This window comes from Eubalaena glacialis, chromosome 9, assembly GCF_028564815.1.
Source record: "Eubalaena glacialis isolate mEubGla1 chromosome 9, mEubGla1.1.hap2.+ XY, whole genome shotgun sequence".
NCBI classification, from domain to species: Eukaryota; Metazoa; Chordata; class Mammalia; order Artiodactyla; family Balaenidae; genus Eubalaena; species Eubalaena glacialis.
This window is the reverse complement of record NC_083724.1, coordinates 773,731-790,747: the sequence shown is the minus strand read 5'-3', so window position 1 is coordinate 790,747 and position 17,017 is coordinate 773,731. Positions and strand designations below refer to the sequence as shown.

Genomic DNA, 17,017 nt, shown 5'->3' with positions numbered 1-17,017 from the left:
CTGGGAAGCCCTCTGCAAGGCTGTGGAGGGAGCAGGTTGGGCAGGCTCTGCCTGAGTCAGTGACGCGTGCTGCCCTATGCGCCTCACACAGAGACTTTGGCTGCAGGTGGAGAGGTGGGGGAGGGGGCAGGCTGAGGTCTCTGGATGTCACCTCTTTTCCTTCCTGTCCTGCAGATGTTGAACCTCTTTGTGGCGGTGATCATGGACAATTTTGAGTACCTTACGCGGGACTCTTCCATCCTAGGGCCTCACCACCTGGACGAGTTCATCCGGGTCTGGGCTGAGTACGACCCGGCTGCGTGGTGAGTGAGCCCCCATGCTGCGTGGTCCTCAGGGGTGGTCCCTGCCACCCACGGATCTCGGCACAGGGCTGTGTGTTGAGTGAGCCCCATGCTGCGTGGTCCTCAGGGGTGGTCCCTGCCACCCACGGATCTCGGCACAGGGCTGGTGGCTGCAGACATGTTTCAAGTGAGCGTTCCCCCTTTGGGTTTTGGTTGGGGTTAGGGTTCCATCCTGCTCCCCGTGGGGTGCTGCTGAACCCCCTCCCAGGGGGTGCGCTCATTCTTACTCTCGGTGTTCTTGGATACAGCTCCCTGCGCTGAGAAATCCTCTTCTCAGACCCTCAGTCCAGCCCTTCGGAGGTTACCTGGGGGTCATGGAAGGTTTTCAGGGGGTTGTGAGACTCAGGGTTCCTATTGAACGGGAGCTCACTGTCTTCTCACATCTGGGGTCGTGGAGAGCGTGTGGAAACAGAGAAGGACCTTCTCTCAGGGCCTCGCCGTTCTTGTGAAGCTCTGAGGCCTCTGTGGGCAGAAATAATGTGGGGCTTAGGACATTCTCCTCTGTGGACTCAGGGCTCTCCCTCCCTGCCACTTCCTTGACGTCAAGAGCCAAGTGCACCTCTGTGTCACCAGCCCAGGCCGCGAATAGAGGGTTCTTGGTAACGTTTTATTGAAATCAGATGAGCTGCCAGGAAGGGTCTAGTGTGATTGAGGCCCTTTGGTCTTGGTAAAAAAGGGTTACTGCGCTGCTGTTGCGTGAGTGAGGGGCGATTCGCTTCCGGATGGAGCAAGGGTGTCCTGAAGGGAGTGGCTTGGGGTCAGGAGGCGGTGGAGACTGTGTTTCGTGGGAGAGTCTTGCACACCTGTGACATTTCGTCCTCGGGGTCAGCACGGCAGCGCGGATCCACAATCTGCCCATTTGTCTGTTCCTTCATCGCTCACTCATTCCCTTGCTCATTCATTCATTCACCCTCTCGATCCGTGACTTGAGGAGTTACTAAGGGTGTACTCTGCAGCAAGACACAGGACGCAGAGGGCCCGAGAGATCTGGCCGTCGGTCAGACGCAGGCCTGCTCCGCGCGCCACTCACGGTGAGCCCGGGAGTGAACTGTGCGCCAGGGCGGGGGCTCCAGGGGGACGAGAAGACCATGGGGCTGGGGTGCAGCCGCTCGCCGCCTCCTCTCCCTCAGGCTCCCCGGCCTGCCCGCGTCCCTGTGGCGCAGCTCTGTGTTTGGTCACCCTCTGTGTGGCAGAGGCCTGGAGGAGACGGGCAGTGTCCTCGTGGGAGGGTCCTGCTGCCCACAGAGCAGCTGGGACTCTGAGTCCAAGTTCAGCGGGGGGAGCACTCTGGAGCTTTCCGACCCTCCAGGCCCCGAAAGCCTGGGAGCTTGGCTGGGCTCCCGTACCCACTTCTTATGCAGTCCCCCTGGATCCCCCGTCCCATCACAGTGAGGGTCTGGAAGGTGCTATGTGAGGCCCTTTCCAGTCCGGGCAGCACCAGGGCCCTGGGGCTCTTCCAGGCCCAGAGCATCTCTGAGTGTGTTCCAGTGTAGTGAAAAATTTCCAGTTTTCACACAGTGTAGAACAAGCCTGGCTGTTATTTATGGCTCGCGTTGTATGTGATTTTTCATGGTCTTGGAGAGTCCTATCATTTTTTTGATGCATCAGCACATTTGCCCACAGCACATGCTGGAGTCTACAGGCTCAGGGGTATTCCTGGGTTCTCTGGTCAGGAAGGCCCAGTCAGATTGGAGGGGAGACTGACCACACCCAAGGCCTGGTCCTTGTCAGGCAGAGGGCGGGAGAGAGTCCAGTTGAGGCAGGATTGAAGCTCATTCCAGGAGGGTCATCCTGACTGTGGTCTAAAGAGATGCTGCTGCTTCTGGGCATATTTTTTTTCTAGAGGAGAAAAACAGAGATGTTGTATAGAGCATGACTTGGACTAACAGGCAAAGGCAAGTCAGTGCAGGCCTGCGAGAAGGGGATAGTGTCTCCCAGATCTTTATGGACTATAGGCCCAGCACCTCGCCAGTCAGCCCCAGGTGGAGCAGAATTAAGACATACAAGAAGTGCACTTGGGTCAGACTGCAGCTGTGTGACTGTGCACAGAGACGGCTGACTGTTTCTCAAATCCAGGGTTCTAGAACTGGGGCCTCTGGAAGGCATAGGCATTCAGGAATATGGTGAAGTGCTTATGGAAGAGTAGATAGCAAAATGTAAGCCTCGCCCCAGAGCAAGATACCATGCAAGATAACACAAGACCCCCAGTCCGGAAGTAGCACAGACATGACCTGCAACTGACACTCAGACTTGCTTCTCCCACGAGCGGCTGGGGCAGCGGAAGGCTCGGCTGAGGCGGCTGAGCAGGCTGGGTCTGTACCCCACGACTGGGCAGGACAGAGCGTGCTTTGAGCCTTCAACTAGCCTCTGTGACAGATGCAGGGCCGTGACCATCTTTATTTCCCAGGGACCATCTGCTGTCTCCTCATTCTTGGGGAGGCTGAAACAAAAACAAACTTTATGAAATTTCTTGAGCTTTTGTGTGTATGTGTGTGTATTATGTGAGTGTGCACAAGCATGTACATGTGTGTGCTGTCTGTGCACAGGTCTGTGTACACCCGAGTGCATGTGAGTGTGTTTACGTGCAAGCAGGCACATATGTGTGTATGCACGTGTTTTTGCATGTGCAGCACGTGTGATTGTGTGCATGTGTGTATGTGACTGCAGTGCATCTTTGCATGTGTGTGTGTACATGTGTGTGAATGCAGGTATGCATGGGCGTGTACGTGCACATGTGTGTGTACACATGCATGCTGTGGGGGGAAGAGGAAGGCATGGAGTTGTTGCTTTCTGGTGCCGCCTTCCCCCACCCTCCCTTTTGTTGTTGCCTCAGCACTTTGTGGCGAAGTGTAGAGACTCAAAAGGAGGATCACGACCCCCCTACCGTGAGTGACCTGTCTGCTCATCCTCATGGTCGTCCGTCTGCCCAGTAAACATCCCTGAGCCTGTGCCATGTGCTGGGCCTGGGGTCCACAGTGAAGCAGGCGTGTGCTCTCAGCTCTGCTCAGCCCAGCCGGGCGTGGGGCAGAGGAGCTGCAGGCCGGGTGTATCTGAGGAGGCAAAGATTACATCTGGCTGGTGAGTCAGAGGAGGCGGCAGCTGAGCTGAACTGAAGGAGCCTGATGGACAGAGTGCGCTCCAGAGGCGCGGTGGGGGCAGAGGGAAGTGGGAGGGGCTGACTGCCTGGCGAGAGGGGAGGACGCATTGCAGAGGGGCTGGAAGGGTGGCTGAGCAGCTAGCTTTGACTTTGTTTTATAGACGGAGAGAACAGTTTCGGAATCAGAGTGACAGGATCAGGCCCACACTTTTCCTCTGGTGGCGGCTGAGGGGTTTGATGGCAGAGGAGAGAAGATGAGCCGAGTGGGAACAGGGGTGACTGTAGGGGCTGTGCCTCTGCCAGGCTTCCAGCCTCCTTGTGGTGGTCCCTCGGGCCCACAAGGTTAGCAAGCACCTTGCGTGAGGCCAGAATGGGGCTTCCTCTTCATTCCCTCTTTCCCAGAAGTAAATGCAACACAGTTTGGAGTTGGTTAGACTGAGGGGGCCATCTTGCAGGAAAGGCAAGCGTCAGCGTTGGCCGGGGTGCCCACCCGGGGACAAGGGGGACCCTTAGCCAGACCCGCAGACCCCAGGGAAGGACACGGTGTGCTCAGAGAGGCAGGGATAGTCAGGAGAGCCAGGTGTGCAGAGAAGGCTCGGCCAAGGGGGCCCTGGGGGCTCAGGCACTCAGGGAGTGAGGGGAGGGGCGGCCAGACAGCCGTGAACGAGGCCCAGGGGTCGACGGACCAACGGTCGTGCTGTGTGCAGGGTGGACACACAGGGCCCGACGCTGTTCTGTAGGGAATGTCTCCTGCCTGCAGTGGGCTCTGGAAACTGTCTGCGGGTTGCCGCGCCTCCTGGGGCTCTCCGGCCCAGGCCCCAGCCGGGAGCTGCATGTCCAGCCTCCCCCGGCCCCGCCTCCGGACTGCGCAAGCCTGGGCGGGCGGGACGTGCTCCTGGTGCCTCGGTTGCCATAACCTGTAACATTTCCTTTCCAGTTGCCGGATTCATTATAAGGATATGTACAGTTTGTTGCGTTGTATTGCGTCCCCCGTTGGCTTAGGGAATAACTACCCTCGTAGGTTGGCCTACAGGGTTTGCTACTTCCGAGCCTCCGTCTGACATACTCTTCCCTGCCCGACGTGCAAACACAGCACACACTCCCTGCCTGGTTGGGAAGGATGACACCTCACCTCTCGCTGCTCCAGCCCTGTCCTGCCCGCACTCCAACCTCCTGGACGCTTTGGTTCCCCATCTAACTCCCGACCCCTCCAGCTGGCTGGGGACAGGCAGCCTCATGAGACAGTGCGCACAAAGCTTTCTGGCCGGGCCGTGAGGATGGGGGCCAGGCCCCACCTGTGCCAAGGAAGCAGGCGTCTCACCCGGGTTTGCCTCCGGGCTCTTGAAGGTGGACTGAAGGTCAGACAGTCCAGAGGCCAAGGGCCCCAGAGGAGGGGGGGTGTGGATGCAGGTAGACCAGGAGCAGCTGCCCCTCTGGTCAGGAGAGTCCAACAATGCAGGGGTTTCTGGTTCCTGGGGGGAGGAGAGGGCAGAGGCAGTGGGGGCCCAAAGACAGGTCCTGCTTCACCTCTGGATGGATCCACTCAGCTGCGCCCAGGAGCCCTGGGAGGAGGGCCAGACCCTGGGGTGGATCCACCTGCCAGGAGAAGGCTGTCCCCCTTCTCTCTTCGGTGGCCTGAACCCGCCTGTGTCTCTGGGAGCCCAAGCAGGTCCCGTAGGCAGCCATCCCAGGGGTGGAGGTGAGGCTTCAGGACTGGTGGCCCATCTGCCTCGGAGGAGACACAGTCAACAACCCCTGGACACCTCCCTGAGTCTGGAGCCTTATCCCTTATGTTGGTCCCAGCCCTTCCTGGCGTGCTGTCAGGAGGGTACAAGAGTGGCACCAAGCCACATCTCACCCCAGCTGCACCCCCCCACCCCCTCAGCAGTCTCCCGTTTCTCACCCAGCAGCAGCCCTGCCCCGGGCCGGCCTCGGGTGTCTCTGGGCCTGGAGCTGGCCTTGCCCCCGTGGACTTCGTCTCTAGAGCCTCGGGGCCTCTGCAGAACAGCGTGGCTCTCGCTCTAGTTTTCTGGCCTGCTTTAGACTTCTCTCCACTTTCTAAGCCTCTTGGCTAACTTGGAAGCAAATTGAGCATGAAGGCAAGCTGATGTTTCTGCTGTGGATCTCCAGCCGGCCTTGTTGGTCACTTAACTCGACCAGCTGCCCTGGCATGGTGAAACAGCTCTTTTCCAATTTGGCATTATCCGTGGCTTCTGAAAGTATAAAATCAGAGTTGACAACCCAAAGCCGCCCCGATGCAACCTGTCATTCCCTCCACGTTCATTAGCTCAGATGCCCCCCTGCCCGCTCCCTGCATAGGACCAGAGTGCGGAGGTGAGGCTGGGGGCAAGGAGGGGATCGAGCCCAGCAGAGAAATCCCTCATTTTACCTGTTTTGACTTTTGGCATTTAATCCGACGCTGGTTAACTGGGTCTGTTTTCTTGTCTGCTTCCTCCCCCTTCCCTCCTGCTGCACCCCTCCCGTGGACCCCACTCTGCCTCTGTCCTGTGGGCCGGGCCTCCAGTGGGCGCATCAGTTACAATGATATGTTTGAGATGCTGAAACACATGTCCCCGCCCCTGGGGCTGGGGAAGAAATGCCCTGCTCGAGTTGCATACAAGGTAGACCCCACGCCCACACCCCGCAGGCTGTCTGTGCTGGGGCCGGGCTCCCGTGTCTCTTCTGGGGCTTGTCCATCTGTTTGTCTGCTGCTGTGCTGTCTCACTGTTTCTTTCTTTTCTCTGCCCCGACCATCTCTGCTTCCTTCCCAAACAGAGGGAAGCAGACACCACGAGGTGTCTCTGCACTGGCCCCTTGTCCCCCAGGGCTGCCCCTCTGAGAGCCCCCGGGGAGGCTCAGGAAGATGGAGCTGGAGCCCACCATCTGCCCTTTCTCCTTCCCTTCTCTTCCCTAGAAAGGAGGGGACAGACCAGCTTTTTTGACAGAGCCTGTTTTTGTTCTGAGCTCAGGACCACACTCTGCTCCTCTGTCCCCTAAGTCCCTGATGTGGGTGGAGTTGTCCAGCCCTGAGGGTCTGACCCTGGGGGAGCAGCGGCCTGCAAGGCCTCTGCAGGGTGTACCTGAGGAGCCCACCCCCAGCTCCGCATGTGCAGAACTTCCCGGGCTGGGGAGGGAGTGTTGTCTCTAGGGCTTCGTGGGTTCATGGAGCCTTAAGAAGGAAGGGTGCTGGAGAGAGGCATCCTGCCTTCATTCCTGGGGCTCTAGAGGGCCCTGCAGGGTGAGAACAGCCTCTGGGGCCTGGGTGGTCCCATGTCCCTCCCACCCTGTTGCTGAGGGCCCAGCGGGCTGAGCTGCAAGGAGGGGGATAAACTGAGGACACCGCCAGGCCTCCCTCCCGGGTGGGCAAGCAGGCCACATGGCCCCATCCCCAAGCCTGCTCCCACCTGCCCCTGCATCCTCCATCACCCCCTTGGTGAGTAAGCACCTTCCATCCCTCCAGCGCTCCACCCTCTCAAGAGCCCCACCCTCTCAAGAGCCCTCCTGCAGCCCTCAGTGCTCCCGAGACTCAGCCAGCATGTGTCTGGGGCCTGACTGCTGTCTCCCTCTCTGAGCAGGCTTCCCACCAGAGCTTTCATCTTTCTGATTCCGTCCACGCTGTCTGTCTCTGTGCTCCGATTCTGGGCTTGCATCTATCCCCTGGCTCAGCACAGTCTCTGGGAGCTAAGTGGCTCCTCCAGGCCATATGCAGATGCCTCTAGTGTCTTCCTCGGTCCTCCCCTGCCTGGCATGCGAGTCAAGCCTGCCTGGAGGCCCTGCATGAAAGGCTGTAGCTTTGCCCCCAAGAAGGAGAGCTGTGTCCACACTGACACCTGGGGCCAGGGTGGGCAGCCAGGGCCGTGACGGGGTAGCCTTTGGAGTTCTTCCCCAGGTGTGCTGGCCAACTCCAAGGTTCTGGCAGTGAAGAGACCAGGTGAGGCCTCGTGGTGGGTGGGAGTGGATGGGCTTGGTGAGCTGGGGAGGGTCCAGGAGATGCACAGAGCGCCATGTCCAAGAGGGTCTAGGCCCAGGCAGAGACTCCTGTCTGTTTGCCCTGGTCTTGTCCCTTTGCTGCTCCCTGAGATTCCTGGCTCTCCGGGGCCTGGGCAGGCAGAAGGGGCTCTGGTAAAAGTGCCCCGGACGGAGCTCTCCTCTCTTGGAAAACACCTGCTTGCCCCTCCTTCCCGCTGGCCCCTGACTCCCTGACTCCCCTGGCGTGGAACCCCTCTGCCTCTCCCACTGCCATCGGTGCTGGTCTGCAGGGACACCGTGCTCTGGGAAGCCGTGGGTGTCACACAGGTGACCAGCAAGGTCCTAGGACCATGATTGGAGGTGCCAAGTGGGGCTTTGCCAGCATTAGGGGATGGAGTCTGGCCACCTGCCCTCCATCAGGCTGAAGACTGGATTTGGTGCCAGGATGCTGGGGGCAGGCCTGGGGGCAGAGAAGGGAGAGAGAGGCTGCCCTGTCACAGGGTGCAGGCTTGGCAGAGGGCAGGCAGACCCCAGGGAGGGGCCCTGTGCCCCCACCTCTAGCTCCCATACTGGATGGGAGAGGACAGGGGCCTCACGGTGCCCTGAGGGCTCTACTTGGCAGGCGAGGTGGCCGCCCGATGCTCAGGACGTTCCAGACACACCTGAGACCCTTTTCCTCCTGGAGATCGCATAAGTTCTCAGAGCCTCAGGGACACACCTGTCTCCAGCTCTTCTGTCCTGGAAAATGGAAGAGAGGAAAGGGGGCCGTTCACCTGATGGGGAAACAGGGAGCAAGCTTGCAGGGCCCCCAGTCTGGTCTGAGCACTTGTCTTCCTGTGGGATGGCCCTGGGTCCCCATGCAGCTGGCTGAGCCCAAGGCCCTGTGCAGTCACATCTGTTTGGGTCCTTCCCCCTGGAAGGAGCTGGTCTCTAAGGCTTCCCTTGCTGCCTTGGGCTGGGGGTATCAAGCATCTGTTCCTGGCCCCCTAGCTGGGTGGTGAGAGGCAGAGGCCTTCCTGGGGCTGCAGGTCTCCTCACTGGAAACTGACCTCTGAGCCTGTGGTCTTGGCTGCCCCACCCCTCGTCCAATGCGCCTGTCTGTGGGCTGCCTCAGGGGTCCCGCAGCCCAGACCCCTCTTTAGCCTAGGCCACACACTTGTTCTATCATGGGCAGTAGACAAGTGCCCTTCTGGCTGAGACATGCCTGTTTTTTCAGAGGGATCCAGGCTTATGGCCTGGCCCCATTGTACAAGATGTACGTGGACCTCTACTTTTCTGTAGCCCAGGGAACCCTCAGCTCAGATGAGGGTGGGGTCCAGGGGTAGTGTGAATGCTGGCAAAACTCCCATCCATCCAGCCTCTCTTGGTCCTGGGCACCTGCAGGGAACACCTCTGGGAGGCCAAGCCCAGCCTCCAGGGCCCTCGAGCACTGTGTAGCCCTGTGGCGGGGGGACCCTGGGAGGCCTGGCGCTGACCTGCCCCCCTTGTCCCCAGCGCCTGGTTCGTATGAACATGCCCATCTCCAACGAGGACATGACCGTCCACTTCACGTCCACGCTGATGGCCCTCATCCGGACTGCACTGGAGATCAAGCTGGCTCCAGGTGAGCAAGCCAGCCTTGAGGGAGGGCATGAAGCCAGGGCTGTGTGACCGCCCCCGAGAGCCACCCCAGGCAGCTGTGCAGGGGCGGGAGGAGGGGTCTGTCTGGACTGGATGGAGAACGACTGCCCCTGGCACCTCTGTCAGACTGACCTTGTCCCCTGAAACCATCCTGCACGGTAGTGCTGCAATGATCCCATTTTCACGTGAGGAAGCTGAGGTGGAGTGAAATTGAATGACTCCAGATTTCCCAGAGTTCTGCAGTGTTGGAGCCAGCGTCACATGAGCCAGTACCCCTTATGGGGTGAATAGTCTGCCCCTTCCCCATAGTGAGCCCACTTCCCCCATCAGGCCCTCTCCGGAGTTACTGATAGAACTACAAATCAAGAGCCAAATCAAGGAGGAAATGAACCTCCCGCTTGTCCTTCCCTCCCCACTGCATGTGATGACAGCTTCTCCTTCACAGAGAAAAGGAGTCACCAGAGGGGCCCTCCCCCCACATTGCCTTCCTCCCTGCATCCGTGCCCTTGAGCTCCGCCCTTTCTTGTGTAACGGATGAGCAGAGGCCAGTCCTCCCGCTTGCACACTCTGCCCTGTTTTCATCATCTACCCAAGGATGTCATGACAGAAATTCTGTATTCTATTTCTTGCCCTGTCAACTTTCTCTCTCTGCTGGATTATTTCTATCAATATGTAAATGTGCTGTTATTTTTCCTATTTTTAGAAAGTTTTTCTCTTCCCCCTCCATCGACTTCTCTCTTTTTCTTCTTTCCTTCTTAGCAACAGGAGACACAGGTCTGCATTGTCTCTGATTTCTCCTTTCCTAGTCTGCAGTCCATCTTTCACAGTGCAAAGCTTTGCTTGAACTGCTCTTGTCAAGCTCCGCAGGGACCTCCCATTCTCAGCCCTTGCCTTATGGACCTGTCCACAGCCTTTCCGCAGTTTTCACTCCCTTCTGTGTGAAACCCCTTTGTGTCTCTTTTTCTGGCTTCTCCCAACCTCTGAAGGTCACTGTGTGCCTCAGGCATACATTCTCACCTTTTCCCATGGCTTTCAATGTTGTGAATTCCAATTTTGTATTTTTAGTCCAGGCCTGCTCCTACACCCCAGGCTTATATACCCCACAAATTATTCACCGTCTGTACTTGGAGGCCCATTGAGCATCCAGAGTTCACGTGCTGACCCTTGAGTTCCAGATACTCCCCAGATTCCTCCCTGTCTCCATCAGTGGAAACTGTTGTTAGAGTTGCTCAAGCCAGAACTTTTGCAGTCATTTTTATCTCCTACTTTTTTTTCTTACCCTACTTCTGATCCATATCTGAACCCTTATAATATCTTCTGACTCCACCTTCAAAATACACTCAGAATATGATCACTTGTCTAACCTTTCCTACTGCCACCTCCTAGTCCAAGTCACTCCTGTTCTTCTTGACTGGATTGTTGCGGTAACCTTCTAACTGGTCTGCTTCTGCCCTTGCCTCTTTCAGTCTACCTTCAACACAACAGCCAGAATGATCATGTTAAAAATCAAACCAGTAAAATTATTAAACCTCTAGCTAGCCTGATCACGAATAACAGATAAAAATAACCAATATAAGGAATAAAAGAGGGAATATCATTGTAGATCCTGCTGACGTTAAATGGATAACAAGGAAATTTTATAAACAACTTTATGTCAATAACTTCAGTAACTTAAATGAAATGGAAAAATTCCTTGACACAAACTATGAGGCTCATTCAAAAATAGGTAACCTGAAAAAAAAAGGAAATAGATAACCTTAGTAATACTGTATATATTAAATAAATTAAATTCATAGTTAAAAATCTTCCAACAAAGAAAGTCATGGGCCCAATTTGTTTCACCGATGAAGTCAACCAAACGTTTAAGGAGGAAATAATTCTATACAAAGTCCTCTAGACAGTAGAAAAAGAAAAGGTATTTCCCAATTTATTTTACGAGGCCAGCATTACTCTGATACCAAAACTAGACAGAGACATTACAAGCAAAAAAATTACAGACCAACATTCCTCATGAATACAAACAATAAAATTTTCAACACAACTTTAGCAAATTGAACATGGTGATTAAAGTAAGGTTTATCCCAGGAATGAAAAATGCAAGGTGGGTTCAAGTTTAAAAATCAATCAATATAATGTAATATATCAAGGAGGGAAAACTATATGGTTATCTCAATGGTTGCAGAAAAAGCTTTGACAAAATTCAACATCCATTTATGATACATAAATTCTATATAAACTAGAAATTAAAGCAAACTTCCTCAATCTGATCAAGGATATCTATGATAAACCTACAGCTAATGACATGCTTAACAAAGAAAGCCTGGCTCCTTTCCCCCTAAGATCAGTAACAAGGCAAGGATGTCTCCTGTCACCAGTTTTGTTCAATATCATACTTGAGGTTCTAGCCATTGTAACAAGTCAAGAAAAAGAAATGAGGTGTACCAATTAGAAAGAAAGAAATAAAATTGTCTCTATTCATGATTGACATGATTATCTATACAGAAAATCTTAAAGAATCAAATAAAAAGTTAATAGAACCAAAGCATCTACAAGCCTAGGAATACCAAGGATTGCTGGGAACCACCAGAAGCTAGGAAGAGACAAGAAGCGTTCTTCATTAGAGCCTTTCAAGGGATCACAGCCTTGTCGATACCTTGATTTTGAGCTTCTGGCCTCCAGAACTGAGACAATATATTTCTGTTGTTTAAAGCTGTAAGAAGAAGTTACTAAAACTAATACCTGAGTATAACAAGGTCAGTATATGAAAAGCAAATGTATTTCTATAGATTAGCAATTAACAATTGAAATTGAAAAAATTCCATTAAAATTGCACCAAAAACATCAAACAACTGGCTAACTCTAAAAATATATATGCTAGAGTGTATGCTGCAAATTTCAGAATATTGACCAAAGGAATCTTTAATAAATAAACCAAGCACTATATCATGTTCATGCATTGGAAGACTCAATATTGTTAGTTCTCCTCATATTGATCGATAGAATCAGTGTTACGCCAATCAAAATCCCAACAGGCTTTCTGGGTTGAAATTTATAAACTGATTCTAAAATATATGTAGAAAAGCACACAAACTTGAGTAACAAAAACAATTTTGCAAAAAGAATAAAGTATTTTAGCCATTTGAAAAATGACAATATTTAAGTACTGATGAGAATGCAGAAAACTCGAATTCTCGTGTTCCTGGTGTGGATACAGTGGTACAGCTGCTTTGGAAAACAGTTTCACCGTTCTTTATCGTGTGGCCCAGGCATCCCACTCCTAAGGGAGATGACATGAAAGTATACACGCACACAGAAACCTATATGCTAAAGTTTGTGGCTTTATTCATAATCGCGCCAAACGGTAAACAACTCAACCATCAGCCAAATGGTGACGGATAATCAAACTGTGGTGTGTCTGTGCAATGAGACGGTTCTCACTCAGCAGCAGAGAAACAGGCCGCCCGTATGGTTGACGTGGGTGGGGCTCAGACGCATCGCGCTGGGTGAAAAGTCAGACTCGGCAGCATGTTGTGTGAAGCCATTTGTATGACATTCGGAGAAGCTGAAACAGTTGAGACAGAAAACACATCGTTGATGCCAGGGCCCTGGGAGAGGGCGAAGGGGTGGACCACAAAGGGTACGGAGGGAGCTTGGTAGGGGTGCCGTGCTCCTGCCTGGATTGTGATGGTGGATCCACGGACATATGCATTTACCAAAGTTCACAGAGTGGGAGAAGTAACGAGGTGAATGTTTATGTACGTAAATCACACTTTAATAAACATGATGTTTAAAAAAAGATGGATCAGAGTAGTTTATTCCTCTGCTTGGCCCCTCTGCTGCTTCCTGTCTCAGCGGCCGCCACCTGCACGTCCTCTCCCTCTGCTCCAGCCTCGCCCTCCTGGCTCCCTGGCCCCCTTCAGGGTCCCGTGAGCCCTTTCCTGACCGTTCTGTCCAAACTGCAGCCCTCCTCATAGTTCCTGTCCCTCCCCTCTTGGGTTTTCCTGTATCCAACGTACTGGACTTTTAACTTACTGCTACTTCATTGTAGATTAAAATCATGTAACTGCACAAGGGCGGTTTCTTTTGATTTTGTTCCATCATGTAGAACAACACCTGGTGTTCGGTGGGCGCTCAGTAACTTTTATGGAATAATTGATGAATGGCTGGAACACCACGGTGTCCCTTCCCAATCCCGTCGCCACCCACGCCTACACGCCCTCGCACCCTCGCCACTGGGCGGCTCAGCTCCCACACCTCTTTAGACAGGTTCTGGCGGGAGCTCTCTGACCAGCCTCCAAGGCAGTGTTTCTCCCCCCTGCACCTTTCCTCCAGCATGGGGTCTCTCCCCGCCCACCCCAGCTCTGCCTGTTCCCCCAAGGGGGCTGTGGGATGGCTCCTAACATCTCTCCTCCCTTCCCACCCTTATCCTGCCCCAGCTGGCACAAAGCAGCATCAGTGTGACGCAGAGTTGAGGAAGGAGATTTCCTCTGTGTGGGCCAATCTGCCCCAGAAGACCCTGGATTTACTGGTGCCACCCCATAAACGTAAGTAGGGTGAGAAACTCCCCCTGCCCACCCCTCTTTCGTCGCACCCAGAGGCAGAGCAGGGAGTCCTGGGTGAGGGCAGTTGTTGAGTCACCTTGGAGAGGAGGGCTCACGTCCTTGATAGCCCAGAGCACTAGTCTGCAAGGTGGGAGCCAGGGGCTGCGGGAGGGGATGTCTGGGCCGTATTCCGTTGGGCAGAGTCACCCACACTGCTAGTGTGGGGAATTCCCTTCAGAAAATCCAGAGAAAAGGTAGGGAGACGCCTACAGTTGGAGCTGGCAGAAGGATGAGGTGTCTGGGGTTAGACTGAGCTGTGCTGTGTTGGGTGGAGCACAGTGGGGCCTGGAGGAGAGTCAGTGCAGCTCCAGACGGGCCAAGCCCCACGGTCCCGCCCGCGGGTCCAGGAGTCCTCGTGGTGGGTGCTGGCTCCTCACCCCAGCCCACCCCACATGTGCCCTTTCTCTTGTGTTCCCTCCCTTGCCTGCCGTGCTCTCCAGCCGATGAGATGACAGTGGGGAAAGTGTACGCAGCTCTGATGATATTCGACTTCTACAAACAGAACAAAACCACCAGAGACCAGATTCACCAAGCTCCTGGAGGCCTGTCCCAGGTACCAGGTTCCAGGAGTTACAGGAAGTAACCCTGAGACTCTGCCACCTTCTATTGTTTGGTAGCAGAGGGGACCCAGCCCCTTCTTGAAGAAAGTGCAGCGGGAAAAGGAAGATGAGAGTTTCTTGCGGCCGCCTCTCTGGCCCACAGAGTCAGAAACCCCATATAGCCTGTGCTTCCGTTAGTGGGAGGTGCACACAGGCGGGGCCCAAAGAGGTTCAAACCAACTGCCCAGGGTCATGATGTGTCCCACTCATGCCTCTGGCTGGGATAGTTTGGAGGACTTTCTTCCAGAGGTCATCGTTCAAAGATGACGAATTCACCACACAGCCCAAACCTTTGGTGACCGTGTGTAGACTCTCATCTATAAAGTTGTCCTGTGTCCAGCACTCAGGACATTCACCCCCAGGGTGCGAAGTGTCTGGTGCCCACACCCCAGCCCTGAAACCTCCTCCGAATTCTGCTCTACCTGGGACTCTGGCAGCCTCTACTGGTCAATCCAAGTTGATGATGAGATGAAATCTTTTTGCCATTTGTAATCAGATCCAGTCCCCAAATTGTGTAGGAAGGGAAACTGAGGCTCCAGGAAATGAAATGACTGTCCTGAAGTCACTTACAGGCCAGATTGGGAATGGGCTTCTGATGGGCGAAGGGCAGGCCCAGGGATCCCCATCCTGCCCTGGGGGTTCCGGACAGGTGGCCGAGCACCTCGGTGCCCGGGGTCCATGGGGCGTCCCCGGCCTCAGAGACCCTCCTCCTGGCGCCCCTTCTGCAGATGGGCCCCGTGTCCCTGTTCCACCCTCTGAAGGCCACGCTGGAGCAGACGCAGCCGGCCGTGCTCCGCGGAGCCCGGGTTTTCCTTCGGCAGAAGAGCTCGGCCTCCCTCAGCAATGGCGGGGCAGTGTGAGTACCACCGGGCAGGGCGTGGGACCTTGGCGGGAGGAGGGCAGGGGTCCCCCTGGAGCTCCTGTGGGCAGTGCTCCAGGACAGGGAGCCCTCGGGTCTCACCGCCACCCAGCCACACCCACCTCCACCCAGATGCTTCGCGGCGGGTCCAGCTGGTCCAGTCTGCCACCGGAGCCGGTTCTGTGGTGCATCTGAGGCTGATTCCTGTAACAGTAGACAGGTGCTCTGACGGCACTGGGGTCACCTGATTTAGACAGTCTGTTATTCCAGCCCACGCCTCCCACTGTGGGAGGCTGTTTCTCTCTCCGGTGAGGGCTCCCCTCTGCTTCCTCGCTGGCCTTCGGTGCCTGCAGACCATTAAGGAGGTATCTGTTTCCACCTCAGCTTCTCGCCGCTTTTTGTTAATGGCCTGTTAGTGTTCTCATCTTCGTTTAAGACACTTTCCCTCTCAGATCTCCATTTTGATATTGATGTCTGTTTTGTAGACAAATTGGCAAGGTCTTTCCGTGTCACGTAACTCTTGGTAACGACCCCAAAACCAAGTGATCCAGAATAGCAATCACTGTGGCACTCTGAGGGGTGGTAGCTGGTGCCAGGCTGAGCTGCACTGGAGGGCAGGACCCTCTCAGCCACCGCCCCCAGTCAGAGGGGGGTGCCCCACATCTGCTAACATCCCGTTGGCCAAAGCAACTCATTGGTTGAGCCCAAAGCAGGAACGTGCGCTCTGTCTCACCGGCAGGGGCTGAGGGTGGGCCTCACACCCACTTGCCGTCCTGGAGAACCACAAGGCCAGGCAGCAAGCATGGCTAGGGCTCCTGGTTTGTTCCTCTCCTGTGCATGTTTTGGACACTCTTTTTGAAGCCTGATTTTGGGTCATGGGCTGTGAATCAGGTAGCTTTTGCTGAGTAACAAACTGCCATACTTAGGGAGCCAGCCCGAAGTGCTTTGGCAGTGCTTTGGGCCTGGGCCCCGGCCAGCTCCTGTGGGGCCGGTGGGCCCAGGACAGCATATTGTCACCTCCTGTGTCTGGGCTCATCGGTGTGGAGAGGCCGGAGAACAGCCCGAGGGGAAGGCCAGGGTGCAGGTGTTCAGGCCTCTCCTTGTGCCCCATTGGCCAAAGCAAGTCACCTCCGTAGCCCGAGCTCATGGGACAGGGGTTGACACTGCGGCGGCACAAGTCCAGAGGTGGAGAGGCCACAGGACACTGGGAGAATCTAAGCCACAACTGGTAACGCTCCCGTGCGAAAACCGCACCCTTGAGTGCGTGCAGGCCTCCCGGCCCCTGGGAGCCCCCGTGTTCCCACACTCTCCTTTCTCCATGGTGGCTACGATCCCATTTGTGCATTTAAAGTTAAACAGTGGATTCTGAGTGTCCATGTGTGTGTCGGAGGGGATGGGGTGGGGAGGTGTCTTTGTGGACTGATCTGAGCCGGGCTTTCGGTTCCGGAAAATGAACGTTACTTATTTCCGTGGTTATAATTTCTACACAAATCAGTTACCACCCCTTTTTGTTGCATGTGAGAGAGGGCCCAATCTATCGGGGCCAGGCAGTGGGGGCATTTACTGAGCCTTCTGATGGCTGGTGTAAGTGCCCACCCGGCCTCGGCATGGTGTGACCTCAGAGGTGACCAGGCCTTGGGGCCAGCGTCCATCCTCCTGGACATGCTTCCTCTCAGGGTCAGCCTTTCCTGAGGCTAGAGCAGCTCCAGACAGCACAGTGCAGGGGAGATGCTTGCAACTTGAGAAGATGAAGGATGTTCTCAGAAACCCCAGTGATGGTGGGTCTGGTCATCAGCGTGGCCAGCTTAGGCCACCAGGCTTCACCTCTGAGCTCAGGTGGGTCTGGTCATCAGCGTGGCCAGCTTAGGCCACCAGGCTTCACCTCAGAGCTCAGGTGGGTCTGGTCATCAGCGTGGCCACCAGGCTTCACC

General features: G+C 55.1%; 1 protein-coding gene across 2 annotated transcripts in view; it reads left to right on the top strand.

The window, feature by feature from the left end:
• Nucleotides 1-17,017, top strand: part of CACNA1B (calcium voltage-gated channel subunit alpha1 B) — a 180,723-nt gene that overhangs the window by 159,018 nt on the left and 4,688 nt on the right. For both annotated transcript variants that reach the window (XM_061199517.1, XM_061199518.1), the window contains exons 37-42: nucleotides 175-302; nucleotides 5,963-6,059; nucleotides 8,902-9,010; nucleotides 13,464-13,571; nucleotides 14,069-14,181; nucleotides 14,956-15,083. In XM_061199517.1, coding sequence (XP_061055500.1) covers nucleotides 175-302; nucleotides 5,963-6,059; nucleotides 8,902-9,010; nucleotides 13,464-13,571; nucleotides 14,069-14,181; nucleotides 14,956-15,083 — 683 coding nt within the window. The remainder of the gene's footprint in view (nucleotides 1-174; nucleotides 303-5,962; nucleotides 6,060-8,901; nucleotides 9,011-13,463; nucleotides 13,572-14,068; nucleotides 14,182-14,955; nucleotides 15,084-17,017) is intronic.